Here is a 16049-nt window from a genome sequence, read left to right on the forward strand (position 1 = left end):
TTATTCTTTCGGTCTCTTTTGCCGAACCGCTAAGCTATGGGGGACATAAACACACCAGCATCGGTTGTCAAGCGATGTTGGGGGGACAAACACAGACACACAAACATATATACATATATACGACGGGCTTCTTTCAGTTTCCGTCTATCCACTAATAAGGCTTTGGTCGGCCTGAGGCTACAGTAGAAGACACTTGCCCAAGGTGCCACGCAGTGGGACTGAACCCGGGACCATGTGGTTGGTAAGCAAGCTACTTACCACACAGCCACTCCTACGCCTATGTATATGATATAAATACAAATCTTAAACAATAGTCATGATTCCTCCATCATATAGGTTTTTACAAAAGAAAGACAAAGAATAAAAGAGGGGAAAGAAAAGAAGGGAGACAAAAAAGAGAAAAAAAGAAAAAACATCAATGCAACACCACGTGCTTCAATTGGTCACACATCACAAGGCCCGAAGGAACCTAAACAGATAATCAAGTTTTCTCACCGAGACTATTATTGGACTAAGAGTGATGCTGTTAATATATGTTGGTATGAATGCAACAATTACATAACATTACAAGTAGAAACCCTTCACTCCTGCTGAATGTAGTCCTCCCTTTTCAATACAAGCAGTTCACTACACATCCAAACTAACTTGTACGACTACAGAATTTTAGTTGATGGCCCTAGGATAGTGTGTAATGCACTAAAGTAGAAGAAATATACATGAATTGTACAGCATTTTGTATCATGCAAAGCTTTGCAATCTGATTTGGTTGACAAAAACAGAAGTAGCTTGTCATGTATGTATGCATGTACATGTGTTGATACATGTGCATTCTTATTCAAAAATTACAATGAATGTAGTGCTGTCTTTGGCACTTCTGTTAATAACTATTTGCTTCAGGCCTTCAAAATTGAGGAATGAGATCCCTTACTTAAAAAACAGTTAGCATCAGGAAGTGTATCTGACTGTCAAACAATACCTTAATTGCATTCATCTAAAAAGCAAGCATGAAAAAATCAAGTTGCCCCTTGTCAAAAAAGTGACATACTTTCATCAAGCCTTGCACAGCCATGTGTATGCAAATGGCTTTTTCAGCCCAAATTCCATTCATAGGAGTTCACAGATGAAATACTTGAACTGTCTGTCCCCTGACATCACTGGCTGAACTGTGACCCCTTGTATTTTACCATGTTTGATCAGACTGCCAGCTGACTCACAAAATTAAGCTACATTCATTATAAATGTGCCACAGAGAACGTATTGCCAGAACGACCTCACAAGCTGCTTGATTTCTAAATGGTTCATGTGAGTTTAGGTGGTTGATTAATCTAGCTCTTGAGAGAAGAAATTGCCCCACACACACACACACACAAACACACAACACAATAGCACTTCAATTCTAATTGGGTCTCTCTAGGCACTGCATTTAGGGCTAGCTTATGGAGTGAATGCTTCAGACCAGGATACTCCACTCACTTTTACTCATTGACTGCACATCTATTCTTGACAGTCTTTTTCCAGAATGCACAGTTCTCAGCCAATGCCTCATGTATCCACTAAGAAATGGCACCCTTAATGCCAAAATAAATCACAGAATAGCAAAAGCTAGTGCTGCTTTTGGGAAGCTGAAGAAGAGTCTCTCTCTCTCTCTCATATACATTAAAATATAATACTTTTAAATGAAATGTTATACTTATTTTTGTCTAATTTTCTTAAAAGATTGCAATAATTCTATGTCTTTGTGCATTTTCACCTAGTTTTTGATTCTGGCAAATAAATTCACTGGAGCGTTCAGTCAGCCCGAGGCTGTAGTAGAAAAGACTTGCCCAAGGTACCACACAGTAGGACTGAGCCCAGAACCATGTGGTTGAGAAACAAACTTCTTACCACACTCACATGCCTACATGTATATACACATATATACACACATGTATATATTACAAATTTGTTTATTTCTAAGTGTGAAGTTAATTAACCTGTAAAATATTGTAATCTTATCAAAAGGAAACACATTGCAGACAATATTTCTAAATAGAGATTACGTACAGGAATCAAACAAAAAAAAAAAGCATCATACCTTCGCACTTCTCTTGTATCTCTCAATTCTTGAAAGAGGAACTGGAATATCAAATTCAAGAATCGGCAACTTTCCTTTTCAAATTTACCATTAGCATCACCAGATAATTTAAACAACTCCTGTAAATAAAAACATGCATATATTTATTTTGTGTGCATGCATGACAAATACACGAGTTCAGTCCTGGACAGACCTAGAAGCTAAACAACATTACTAATGTTTTCAGAGTTTCTATAAAAGCTAAACCTCACTGTTTTTCATTAACTTAGATCAAAAGCATTTATTTATAACATTGGCAAAGGCTTGAGTTATTTGTTTTGTAGCTGATCCACTATTAAGCTCAAGTGCCGACCCTTATTAAGCCACTGCTTGTAATGGTACTTCTACTCCTTACAAACATCATTGACTACATCTGAAATGAAGACATCTGACTGGTAAGAACACAAACACAGAAACACTGTAACACCTCTATCTGACTACTGGACCTGGTGGAAATAGCGAACAATTCTCCCTCATATCAGATTCCTACTGTATTAAGATTATATGCATGTATTTGTTGCATCTAGGGAGAGTCATTATGCCATTCATTCAATATCAGATTTTTATTATTTTTTTTTTTTTGTCAAAGCTCTTTTGTTTCTTTTTTGCAAGTGACTCGGTGACTATCAACTGAGAAGATTACAAAGAAGCAACGAAAGAGCTTTGACAATACAGAAAAAAAAAATCGAATATCTAATAAATGAGTACAATTGAAGCAGTGTGTATGTTAACAATACTGGCATAATGACTCCCTAGACATAACAAAATCTGTTTCAACACACGAATTCACATAAAGAATCTTGCAAACCAAATATAAAAATGAAATAATATTAATAAATACATAAACAAATATATATATATATATATATATATATCTTGGTTGAAAAACTTCGATAATGCAAATATGTTAATAGTTACCAGGGTAGCAAAAATCACACAAAAACTGATATTATACCCGGTTAAGGGGTAGAAATTCCATGTTAAAGTGATGTATTTTGAGTAGATATAAAGAATAATAATAAATGGAGCAAAAACGCATATAATCAAAGGAACTTATTGATTATATGCATTTTGCTCCATTTGTTATTCTTTTTTATTTATATATATATATATATATATATATGTATAAAATGACGCACATGATGCCATCATAGATATATAAAAACAAAGCACAATCATGACCGAACTGTTTTGATCACAAGCTTACTTGATCATGCAAACCTGGGCACTAAACAGCAAGCCTGGTTCACAGACGTGGTTTCCTGTCTTAGCCTCTTCCACTATTGTTACAAAGGCATCTGCTCCTTTGTGGTGGCTAGCTGCATAAACCCCTTCCATCTATGCTCACTCTTCTCTCCTCCTCTTATAACCATTATGTGTTCATCTACCAAAGGAGTCAGTGTTTCTGCGCTAGAAATAATAGTCATCCTCTTAATTGTATTTTTATGTAAACATTACAGATTTGACAGCAAAATCAACAAGACAAAGACTATGCTTCTACATCATCCTCACCCACCAATCAACTGAAAATATCAGTCAAACTGCCTTCCAGACAGAAGCTATCTTGAAAACAGGATATTGTGTAATCGAAATTCTCTGAACCTTATCTAAATAGAAGGTAGGGTGCTTATGGTTGGAACACATAAGTGTGTGTGTGTTTGCATGCATATTTTATGTAATATCTTACATGAAACAAACATTAGCTGAAAGTATATTCAATAGAGTTAAGTAGTGTAGCATGGAAAATGGAAGTTAAATAATAATGACGATGATGTTGATGAAAAGTGACTGCAACTGAAGTTCCACTGGAGACTAGTAGTCTGATGAAGCCAACTATAGCAAAACTTCAAAATCACGGTCAATCCTTTACTTCTAAGAAAAAGCGCGTGCGCGTGTGCGTGTGTGTGTGTGTGTGTGTGTATGTGTGTACTAATAGTTTACCAAAAATAAGAATTCTTTTATTTTTTCTTTCCTTACCTCTGGACACTGAAATTTCCCAAATTGTGGTTTCTTTGGAATTGGTTCTTCTGGCAGACTGGAAAACCATCTTCGAATCCATATGTATTGTATAATGAGAGTTAGTATCATACCAGCTAAGGTGGATACTAAAATGATGACAATCATTTTGGAAATACCAACTTCATACCACCGGTAAAAAAAACATGTAATCCGACAGGAAGCTTCCAGTAATATATTTTAAAATTTCTCACACATAACTTATTTTTTTGGACAATCAATTCTACATAGTAGCAATGAAAGACATTGGATATTTTATTTGAGTTTCTGTTTTCTTTAGTGTGTGTGTGTGTGTGTATGCTGAGACTAGAGAGTTTTTTTGTTTTTTTTTTGGCAGAGCTTCTTTGGCGTTCTTTTTTTTTTTAGAATAAAATTACTGATATGTTCAAGACAGGGTTTTTCTTTACACTTGATGATAAAATGTATTATGCACTTGTGGAAAAATATGGCAATTAGATGAATAATATATGCTTGCTTTGTTTCTTAGTGGTTTTTAATCTACATTTTTGATATTTCAATTCTTTCTCCTTTCTTCTGTTTCTTTGTTTTAGCAAATGTGGGTTACGTATTATTATTGTCGCTAAAATCTGAAGAGGATCTAAGCCACAGCCAAGACGTATGGCAAACAGGAAGGTGACATTTTCTAAGTAAGATCACAGAATTATCTAAGAATGTTTCATATTTCTTTCTTCTCATGTTATTAGCAAACAATATAACAGTTACTAGCTTAAGTCTATGATTTGTTCTAAGCTCTTTTGCCACTTATATTCTTTAAGTGTCTAAAGCTGAATATAAGGTCACAGTCTTTTAATGTGGCTTTCAGGAACTGCACAACTGTTTGCATGACTAATAAATTAAAATGTAGCTTTTTTCCCTTCTTTGCTTTCATAAAACTTCAAAATGATTCTCAGAATTTCAACTGGTTTTAATTCCACACTAAATGTTTCGCCAACTGGAAAAAACAAAAAGAAAAGAGAGATAGAAAATTAAATGTGTTCATGCATGCACACATGCATGTTTGTACATGAGATAGAGATTGTGTTAAAGTGTCAAAAAATGCATGAAAGGAAGTAAAGAGAGAGAATAAGTGTCAATATGTTTATGTCGGTAAATTTATACACTTGACAATTGTTTAATGTAAGAACTATATGCAATAAACTTCAGATGTCTTAGTGAGAGTAATTTTTATTTATACATTTCATCCTTCAAACAAATTTAGACAAAAACTGTGTTTATGTGTGTGTGTGTATTTTTAATTTTTTTATTATATCTGACATTACAGTCAGGTCAGGGGACCTCATCACAGGCTGGTGAGATTTGCTACTAGTACCATGTAAACCCGTTGCTGACCACCCAATCATGAAACAGTACTAACAGACTCCTTTATTCAAGTAGCATGCTACTCTTGTGAGGAGTATGCCTGGACCACCAAGTGGGATTAAAAACAGGACTTGTTGAAGAGCAGATGAGCTCCTTGTGGGCCAATGGCCATCCAGTTAGTGAAGGCAATGGCAAACCAACCAAATATCTCTGCCAAAAAAACACTATCTGAAAGTCAGATTAAAAAAGAGAATTCATGCTTAAGAAGACTTTTGCTGTAGTATCATCAATGCTTTGCCTAAGGCGAATTCATAATGGTAGCCATTGTCATGTATGCTTTTACAGGTTTTTTACAGCCTGATGCCCTTTCTGTTGCCAACCTCCATTTGTTTGCAAACACTGCATTATCTTCCCCATGGATGGACAAGTTTTCATGGAGAATTGGAAGCAAACGACACAGGTTGTATAATGGTAATATCTGTTTACAACAATTATGTGAGGGGCTTTTTCATTTTCCAACTACCAAATCCATGCACATCACTTTATTTCATCTACTACTATATTAAAAGACACTTCTCTAAGGTACCATGCAGTGGACTGAATCCAAAAGCATGTGGTTTTCACAAGTAAACCTCTTAACCACATACTATGCCATACTTACACACACACACACACACCCACCCCCACCCCCACAGAAATCAACCCAAAAAGACTGGTCTAAATATCTCTCCACACCAGACAGTGATATGAAACGAACATTTCCAGTCCATAATGCAGGACTTGTCCAGAATGCAAGGCCAACACACACAAGAAAGAAGATTTCTTTAACTTTGCTAAAGAAATGGACTCAATACTCAAGATAGAGCACCTCTTTCAAAGGGACAGATCCTCCATAGGAAACCCAATGAGAAGAAGTGAAATACTGAACAAGTGGTTCCAAACTGTTTTTACTTTCCCTTTAAGACACAGGCAAGTGAACAAAACAGGTGGAGTCCTTTACCACTTCACTTTTAACCAAGAAGGCAATAGAATTGATTAAATCAACATTAAAAAAAAAGATGTTATACTGACGACCATAGACGAGGTAGATGGAAACTCAGCTGCTGGCCTTCATTGATACCCAGCAATCCTTCCCAAATCATGCAAACAAGCCCTTTCAAAACAACTGCAGCTTCTTTTTCAGAGCTTCCTTGCCAGTGATAAGTAACCAGACAAATTGAATCAAGGAATAATATACCGTATCTTTAAAGCAGGAAGCAGAGGCAATGATACAAAAATCATTAGCCTCTCTCTCTCTCTCTCTCTGACTTCTCACAGAGTCACAGAACAAATATTCCACAGGAAGCTAATTGCATTCCTTAAAGTGGATGACTTACTGACTGACAACAATCAGGCAGAAGCTGCCTGACACAGCTCTTACTGCACTATGACTGGGTGTTAACGCAGCTGCTCAACAACTTAAATGTAGCTGTGATAGTTGACTTTAACAAAAGCTTTTGCAAAATCAAGATACATAGTATGATATGTCACAAGTTTTGTGATGTAGGCACAGTTGAAAACTTGAAGTTTCTAAAAGATAAAAATCTGGCAGTAATGGCCAATGCATGCCCGAGAAGGCCACTATGAATAGCATTTAGCTGCTCAGATAACCATTTTTGCTAGTTGTGTAGAGAATACAAAATTCTCTCAGAACATACAAACACTGAAATATTGTGCATTTGCAACAGTATTTGGACAATATACATGCAATATAACACTGGAAAATTCCAAGCCCTGCAATACCAGTACACAAATCTGAATGAGACACAGACAGGGTATACTGGCCCAACAAAAACTGCAATCGTTGAATCAAAATCAATAATATACACCTGGAAAGATGCTTTCATTACTCATAATAATGCCCAGGTCACACACTAAGTTGGCAATTACATGCAGACACCTGGCCAGACGGAGCCATCAAATTTTCAGAATGAGAGAACAGGAAACTACAAAGGTCCTCCGCAGGACATATGTCCTCAGCCACTTAAACTACCGCACCCAACTATGGTCAGCATTCAGGATAAAATTAACAGTGGAAATTGAAACACAGCAAAGCTACACAAAGAAAATCATTTCCATGCAACATGTCAACCAATGGGAAAGACAGAATATAGACAAGAAAAATATGCAGAACCTTAATATTTTCTAAGGAGTACTGATATATACCTTGAAGATCCTGAAAGGACTTGTACCAAACATTGGTATATCAGGAACAAGGATTAGAAAAGCCTTCAATAGATAAAAGTGACACACAATGCCCTCAATAAAGCAGAGAGCAGCAATGATGAAAAGAAGCAGAGGAAAATGATACAAGATTCCTTCTTCAAAAACTCCTTCCACTTTGCCAGGAAACTATTCAACAAGCCAAAATCAGAGACACAATAGACAAAGAAGTTTTTGAGCACCATCTTATGGAAACATCTTAAGACTCACACACACATACATTGCTTATAATCAACGGTTTAGTGTAGCCTGTTCAATTAGGGGAATTCTATGATGACAGGCCACCAAGTAAGGAAAGTGGTCAAGGAAAACACCCCCAATTCATCACCACAGCCAAAAAAGGATTTGCCCTACCTTTTGTACAAGACATTAATTAGGTCAGTACTGTAGAATTTACAGATCAGCAATCAATACAAGAGAGCTAAAGATGTATACACTCCAAAAGGTCAGAGCTCAATCTACATCAGATAATTCATACCAATATCACTTCTGAAGGATGATGGAAGAATCTCTTATGGTAGCAAGGCAAGCTAAGTATTCTTCACAGAAAAAGTATGTGGTTATGTCAGTTCAGAATGAATGTCACATTAAATAGAACATGCCTTGATAGCTCTTGATTTGGTATGGTTTAATATGGCAAATGTCTACAGTTTCATCACAAACAAGATGATTCAACTAACTCCTCAGATGCATTGTGTTCCAAAACAAGTGAAAAATGTTGGAATATTTTTCTGGTTTCTCTATGTGATTCTCAACCATAAGAGTTTCAAAATTCATCCACCATAATTCAGCATCAAACTGATCCAAATTAAAGTTTCAAAAGCCCAAGCCATGAAAACAAACTATCATCAGAAGAGAGAAACAAAGAAGCAATAAAATGTTATAAAAGACCAGGCTTTGAGAGGACAGAATATATCTCTTAATATGGAAGTCCAAGATGAAAGTGAAGTCAAGCCCACTGAAATGCAGAAACATAATTGCCACAGCATGAGAAATGATTGGAAAATATCTGGAAAGACATCAATGCAACTCAATGTCTTTTATTAAAGCCTATTAACATACAGGTCAGCAATGAATGGAGAAGAGCTGAAAGAGTATACATCCCAAAATATCAGAACTGAAAAGACATCAACCAATTCATATCAGTACCAGTACTGAAGGAAACATTTGCTATAGCAGCAAGACTCACTAAATATTGTACAGAAAGTATGTGGATGTGTCATTTCACATGGGAGACATCCCTGCTGTGTCTGCTTGTGTAGGACGTCTCAACGATTTTGGAAGCAATACAAATACCTAGATGAAAGAAGAGAGAGCATGGTGTGGTTCAATCTGGTAAATGACACCACTTTCGTTCCACAAAATATGATTCAACAAACTCTTGAGATGTATCATCATACGAACATCAATTGAAAGTTGTTGAAGAATTTTTCTGGTTTCCCCTCTTATTCTCAAACAAAGAGAAGCAACACTTGCCAGACAGTTCCTGCTGACAAGACTTTGGTCATCCTCTGGCCTGTTCCCAGAAATCAGACCTAACAGAAGGCACATGAAAGTTGTGTAGTGGTGTAACTAACTAAATAGTTGAATGATCTCCCTTTTCTAAGTTTCTCAAAGCATTAATGCCATGAGACGCGGTTCTTAATTATTCAATAAGTTTAGTGGTTCTTTTGGAAGTTTCTAGAATGTCTAGCGTTCCATTAATAAAAACAGCTTGTTAACCCAGCTTTTCACTTCTTAGCAATGATGTGAATGGTTCTAAGTCTAACTGACTATGTCCATCTATTTCTCTACGCCACATATTGTCTGCACCTGCTGCTTTGTAGTTTTTCAGTTTCTTGATAGCTCTTTCAACTTCATCTTCACTGATGTTATCCAGTCTTACATCTAGCAGTTTCATTATCAAAACTGAAGAGAAAAAACTCCGCCGACGCCTGGTCCCAAGTCCAGGGAGAGAAAGGAGGAGGGTTGGGCATAGGGCTAGCACCCCTATCCTGTAAAACCCCAACATGCTAAAGAAACAGACAACAAATCTACTGACAATCGGCACAAGGCAGACAGATCTATAATAAGAGAGTTGAAAGTGAAATCAACTCCAAAGAAATCCAAACAGATTGCTAACATGCAGAGGAAAACAAAAGACATGTAGAAGTATGACAATTGCCACAGCATGAGAATCAACAATTGGAAAAGCTTTGGAAAGTCATCAAAGGAATACAGTCCACCTCAGCAAAGTCTATATTTCATACAGGCCAGCAATGAATTGAGAAGAACTAAAACAGCATACATCATAAAATATCAGAACTGAAGCAACATCAGACAATTCATACAAATATCATTTCTGAACCTTGAAGGAAAAATTTGCTATGACCACAAGGCTAACTAAATATTGCACAGAGAATAACTGTGTATATGTCAGTTCAACAGGAAGGCATCTCTGCAGTGTTGGGTTGTGTAAAACAGGTCTCAATGAATTGGGGGGGGGGGGACAATCTAAGGAGCTAGAGAAGAAAAGGGAGATCTTGATGTGGTATGGCTCAATCTAGCAAATGCCTGGATCCACACAAGTACTTGAGATGTAACATCATATGAAAATTAGTTGAAGACTCTTGAAGTATTTTTCCAATTTCTTGCTTTCACAATCTTATTTCCTGCTGAATTAGGGAGTCTTTCATATTGCAAGATTCAATGTGATTCTGAGAGCATAGTTTTCAGCTGAATTCAGGTGGATTCAAAGTTCTGAGAGCAAAACATCATAAAACAAATACATCAGATGAGAGACATCACAACAACCTAAGTAAATACAACTAGATACAGATTCTGACAGCAAGCTCTCTTCTTTGCTGTTATTTGGAGTAAAATATGGGACTTGATTAGCGAAAGGGAAGTGTGGGCCAAGCAAGAGGATAAGGAAAATGAAGCAGTGGGGAAGGGGAAAGAACAGCCTAAGAAAGCAATGGGAATGTGCAGAGGAAGATGAAAAACCTGGCCTCACTCAGCTGTACAAAGATTTAAAAAGAAAATGCCATTATGTGCAACAAAATATCTGCCGAAATGAATGAAGAAAAGAAAGCAAAAGAACTCATGAACAGTTTCTGAAGAACTCATACAGGGTAACCAAGAAGCTGCTCACTGAACCAAAGAGTGATGCGAGCATCCAATTCTTCTTTTGCACACGATAAAGTGCCAAACTTACAGCAATGCAGATTATAACCAGCCACTGCCTCCTATAAATAAGCTAAAGAATCTCTTAAAACCTGATGTCAAATTTCAAATTGGGGACCTCAGGGAGAAAGAGGTGAATGATTTTGTGAGAAAAGCTTGAGCAAAGAGTGCCCCCAGTTGATGGCATCTCACATAACAAATATTGCAATCATCTACGAAAGAAGCTCTTTGTCCTACACTGACAGCTGTAGTGCGAAGAGCCTCTAGTAGAGGGTTGGTGTAAAGCAGAAGGCATATACCTGCTGAAGGAGGCCAATGCAGAGACTATAAAACAGTTTAGGCCGATATCCTTATTGAATGTGGAAGACAAGATCTGTATGGGAAGTCTCTCAAGGAGAACAGTGGCATATTCACAGAGTAATGGATATGCTGAAGAATCTGTTCAAAAGGCTGGAATCTCTGGGACTCCTGGATGTGTTGAGCATTAATTATCAATTTGGAAAGCGATCCAGGATGCCAAACAGAAAAAGAGAAGTCTGAATGTGGTATGGCTTGACCTAGCTAATGTATATGGCTCAGTGCCACACGAATTACTGCTAAGAGCCATGAACCACTTCCACATTCAAGACAAAGTGATCAAAATAATGAGGATATATTATGAGAAGTTTCAAGATGAGGTTTACAGCTGGAGATTTTACAACAGATTGGCACCGATTGGAGATTGGCATTACTGCTGGTTGCACAATATCTGTCACATGGTTTATCCTAGTCATGGAGACGATTTTGAAAGCAGTATACTTTTCAGAACAAATGCCCCATACACAATCACCTAAGAAGGCCATCATGGAGGGCATGACACTTCTGTAGACAGACAATCAAATCATGCAGAGTGTTCTCTTGAAGATAGACATGCTGATGTGATAAAGGATGCAATTCAGGGTAAAAATCACAAGTAGTCTGACATTAATGGAGTGCAACAACAAGCTAAGTTTAAAATAACTGAGGAATGCATTCCAAAAGCCAAGGAAAAACCTGTTAAGAGCTTGGTGCATGTATAATGTACACCAATGTTCCAGTGTATACACTGTATATGCTGAAATATTGTCAGATGCAAATTATGAAACAAGCCAAGGATGGGTTAACAGCAATTGATAACTCAAAGCTACCAGGTAAATATAAAATATGGTGCTTACACTTCGGCTTGTCTCTGCACCTTTTGTGGCCACTTCTAATATACAAGGTGGCACTGTTACAAGTTCAAATCATTGAAAAAAAGTGTAATGTGTTCATGAGAAAGTGGCTCGGCCTACCTCAGACATTAAACAGCTCAGCTCTTTATTGTAAACTGTTTGCAAGCATGATGCAGAGCGAACACAGATCTGTTGTTTGCTTTGACACTGTTGCTAAGGAAAGAGAGAGAAGAGAGCTTCATTTAATGCAATGCTCTCAACAAGGACAGATGATGAAATGGGAGGAACACATTGTTGAGAAAAATAAACTGGAATGAGAGATGGAGGTGGACTACATCTCAGCTAAGTTTCCTAATTCGATCATCCTATAATGTCTTGCCATCGCCATCAAATCTAGTAAGATAGAACATATCAGAGAATGATAAATGCAGATGTGGAGAAAATGGAAAACTGAAACATATTCTTTCCAACTATTCACTGGCATTGGATACATGCAGACACAATCTGGTCCTTAAGGTTATTCTCAATTCTATAAAGAACCAAATTGCTCTCATCAACAGTGAAAAAAAAATACAATGAAAGAACCAACAAGAAATTTCAGTACCTTTGAGTGCTCAGGACAGCAGATCCATTTGAGGAAGAACAAACTCCCTGTGAGTGATGAGAAGTGGAATAGCTACTGAGAGAAGTCTACAGATTTACCAGGGTGCCAAGGATTCTTTGCCATTCCAGTTACAAAGAAAGCGGATATCATAATATGGTGTGAAAGAAAAAAAAGTGGTAAATCTAGTTGAGTTAATGGTTCCACATGAAGACAACGTGGATGCCGCTCAGGCTCAAAACACTGACCATTATATAAACCTCCTTGAGGAATGTGAAGAATGTACACTATCAAAAATACAAGTACATAGGTAAGTGTAAAAATATATATATATATATATAAGGATATATAAGGATGAACAGAGGTCGCCGTGCTGCTGTTGTTGGGTACATCAGGGTATGTCGATTTGTTTATTCTTTATGTGTCTTGTCCATATGTGCACTGATGAATAAAAGATGCAGTTTACTGCATAGTTTTGCTGTATTAATTATGAAACCAGTGGTTTGCCGTTAAGTTTTTAGGTTAGCTTTGATGGTTGCATTCCCTGCGATAGGTAAACATGTGCTTATTTTGGTAGTTTTGACTTATTAAGTCCCTCGAAGCGTGAGGCTTTATTTTATAATAATGCCCTTATATGGATTATATTATATATATTTATGGGAAAAAATGATGGGTTTTTTTCCTTATGAGGTTTTTTTCATGCTGACTACTTGATAAATTCTTTAAAAGATTTTATCCTTATATTATATCACAAATAATTAGAATATATTCAGTGCTGAATATTATTCTGTAAAAGCACATGTTGCCGAAAATGTAACTTGAATAGCCCGCCTCTTTCACGGATATATAAGGATGAACAGAAGTCACCGTGCTGCTGTTGTTGGGTACATCAGGGTATGTCGATTTTTGTTTATTCTTTATGTGTCTTAACCATACGTGCACTGATGAATAAAAGATGCAGCTTACTGCATAGTTTTGCTGTATTAATTATGAAACCAGTGGTTTGCAGTTAAGTTAAAAGTTTTTAGGAGGTTAGCTTTGAAGGTTGCATTCCCCACGATCGGTAAACATGTGCTTATTTTGGTAATTTTGACTTATTAAGTCCCTTTAAGCATGAGGCTTTATTTTATAATAATGCCCTTACATATATATATATATATATATATTTATATATATATACACACACACACACACACACACACACACACACACACACACACAAGTTTCTTAGCAGACAAACAAGGTGTTTATATCTTTCTATCACATGCAGTGTTGGCAAAATATCTATAGATATATTAATAGAATAAGGATAACAATGAAATAAGAACAATGCACCAGTAATTTATTAATGCAAACCAGGAAAAGTTTAGGCTATTTTGGCCAACACTGTAGTACACTTTCTTCCACCCCTTTCTGTTGTTCATGTGGCAACCACACCAACCATGTAGCAACCGATGTTTCATTTCTTACACATACATACACACCCATAACTCAAAATAGTTTTAAGACAAAGTTGTGAGTGCATATATGAGCATGAGAGCAGCAAAGACCAAGCAAGAAAAATAGAGAGATAAGTGGAATAAGAAAGAGGGTGTCGAGAGAGCCCAGTATCTGTTAGCCACTCAGTAATGAAGCTACAGCAATGCTATTGTAAAATGTTGAGTTTTGAATTAATAATAAACTGAACTGCACATGTTAATTACTCAAACTTTTGTGTGAAAACGTTTTCACACCATATGTAGCTTCAAATATTAAATAAAATCAAGAATGGACACTAACAAGTTAGTGGTGAAATACAATATCTAAGAAGAAAAAAAAAATCATCATCGTTTAACATTCATCTTCCATGCATGGATAGGAAAAATAATAAAGAAGACATAAGGCTTAAAATAATATGTAACATTTACTGTAGAAAGCAAATGAATTAATGATGTAAAACACAGCTGAACAAATACTGTTTTTAAAAATGCTAAATTTATTTAAGTAACTGTAATCATTGATTGTTATACTATAAAAAGTATAAACCTTGCTAAATCTGCAAAAGATTCATCCACAAACAAATGAGGAAACTATGTAGTCATTTGACTTGCAAAAATAGCAGTCAATTTTCCCACAAATCATACCCAAAAGTCTTAAAAGAAATGAAACAAACAAAAAAAGATAAAGAGGAAACAAAAGAAACATTAATACAGTCCTAAAATACAATGTGTAGATGGGATTGTCATGAGGGATATTTTTGACAATATGCTTACTCAAATCTGACATCTGGGAATTGAAACAAGAACAGATTTATTCCAATCCTGACAACATGAGCAAGGAGCAACAGTAACATCAATGACAGAAATAGATACTGTTCGAAAATATTTCAAGAGATATCATCTATCTTGTACTATATCTGTATTAAAACTTATCCAGAATACCAACTATTTTTATTGGTCAGTGGACTTGAAACATTAAAAAAAAAAGAAAAAAAAAAAAAGCAGAAATATCAATGCTTTAGTCCAAATGAAGATTAAAGAGTGTGTTCATTTAGCAAAAAGCAAAAACAAAAATTACCATCCCTAAATATAGCATTTCAACAGATGATTTCATATTAGGAATCTTGCAAAAAAAAAAAATGTAACAGGCTAGCAAGATGTTGAACACTATAAATGCTTCATATCTACAAAAAGAAAACAAGAGAAAACAAGTGGAAATCGATGGAGGAAATTGCAAAGGAAGCTGTAAGAATCAGCAGGAAAATGTCAGTAATGATGGCACTAAAGCAGCAGCATGAAGGGAAAAGAGCAGCTTGGAACAATAAAACCACATGGCAAACAAAGGGCCGCTGGCAAGGAACGGGCCATCGGCAAAGAACGGACATATCAGCAATGAAAATGCCGTCGGCAAAGAAAGGGCCAACAGCAAAGAACAGTTCATTGGCAAAGAAAGGGCCAACAGCGTAGAAAGGCCCGTCAGCAAAGAACGGGTCGTTGGCAGAAGAAGGGGCCATTGGCAAAGAACGGCCCGTTGGCAAAGAACGGCCCATTGGCAAAGAACTGGCTGCAATGTGTATAAGCTGATGTTGTATTCTGTTTACCTTGCTCTTATTTACAAATGAGTTTGCACCTATCTTCAGATATAGATGAAGACCACAGAAGATGAAAATGGAGCTAAATTAACTATTCACAAATGCATCTCAAGAAAAGCCATATCACTGTGAAAGGCCAACGGCAAAGGAAGGGCCCTTGGCAACCAAGCTAAGTTGATCCAAGAAGGTCAAGTAGTTGACTAATTCTACCAATCCATTCCTGCTTTATAAATAAATAAAAAACATTGCAAATATGCCATCCTTTCATTGTTTTATGACTATATTAAATTCAATCCACATTTATTTCCTTTT

The 16049-nt window shown here is 36.4% G+C and overlaps 1 protein-coding gene across 1 annotated transcript in view; it reads right to left on the bottom strand.

Annotated features, from left to right (window-relative positions):
* LOC106873044 (PDZ domain-containing protein 8) overlaps window positions 1-16049 on the bottom strand; it is a 130537-nt gene that overhangs the window by 41742 nt on the left and 72746 nt on the right. The window contains exons 2-3 of the mRNA XM_014920251.2: window positions 4091-5081; window positions 2075-2193 (exon numbers count right to left, since the gene is read on the bottom strand). Coding sequence (XP_014775737.2) covers window positions 2075-2193; window positions 4091-4237 — 266 coding nt within the window. The 5' untranslated portion in view covers window positions 4238-5081. The remainder of the gene's footprint in view (window positions 1-2074; window positions 2194-4090; window positions 5082-16049) is intronic.

Source organism: Octopus bimaculoides, chromosome 16 (genome assembly GCF_001194135.2).
Source record: "Octopus bimaculoides isolate UCB-OBI-ISO-001 chromosome 16, ASM119413v2, whole genome shotgun sequence".
Classification (NCBI taxonomy): Eukaryota; Metazoa; Mollusca; class Cephalopoda; order Octopoda; family Octopodidae; genus Octopus; species Octopus bimaculoides.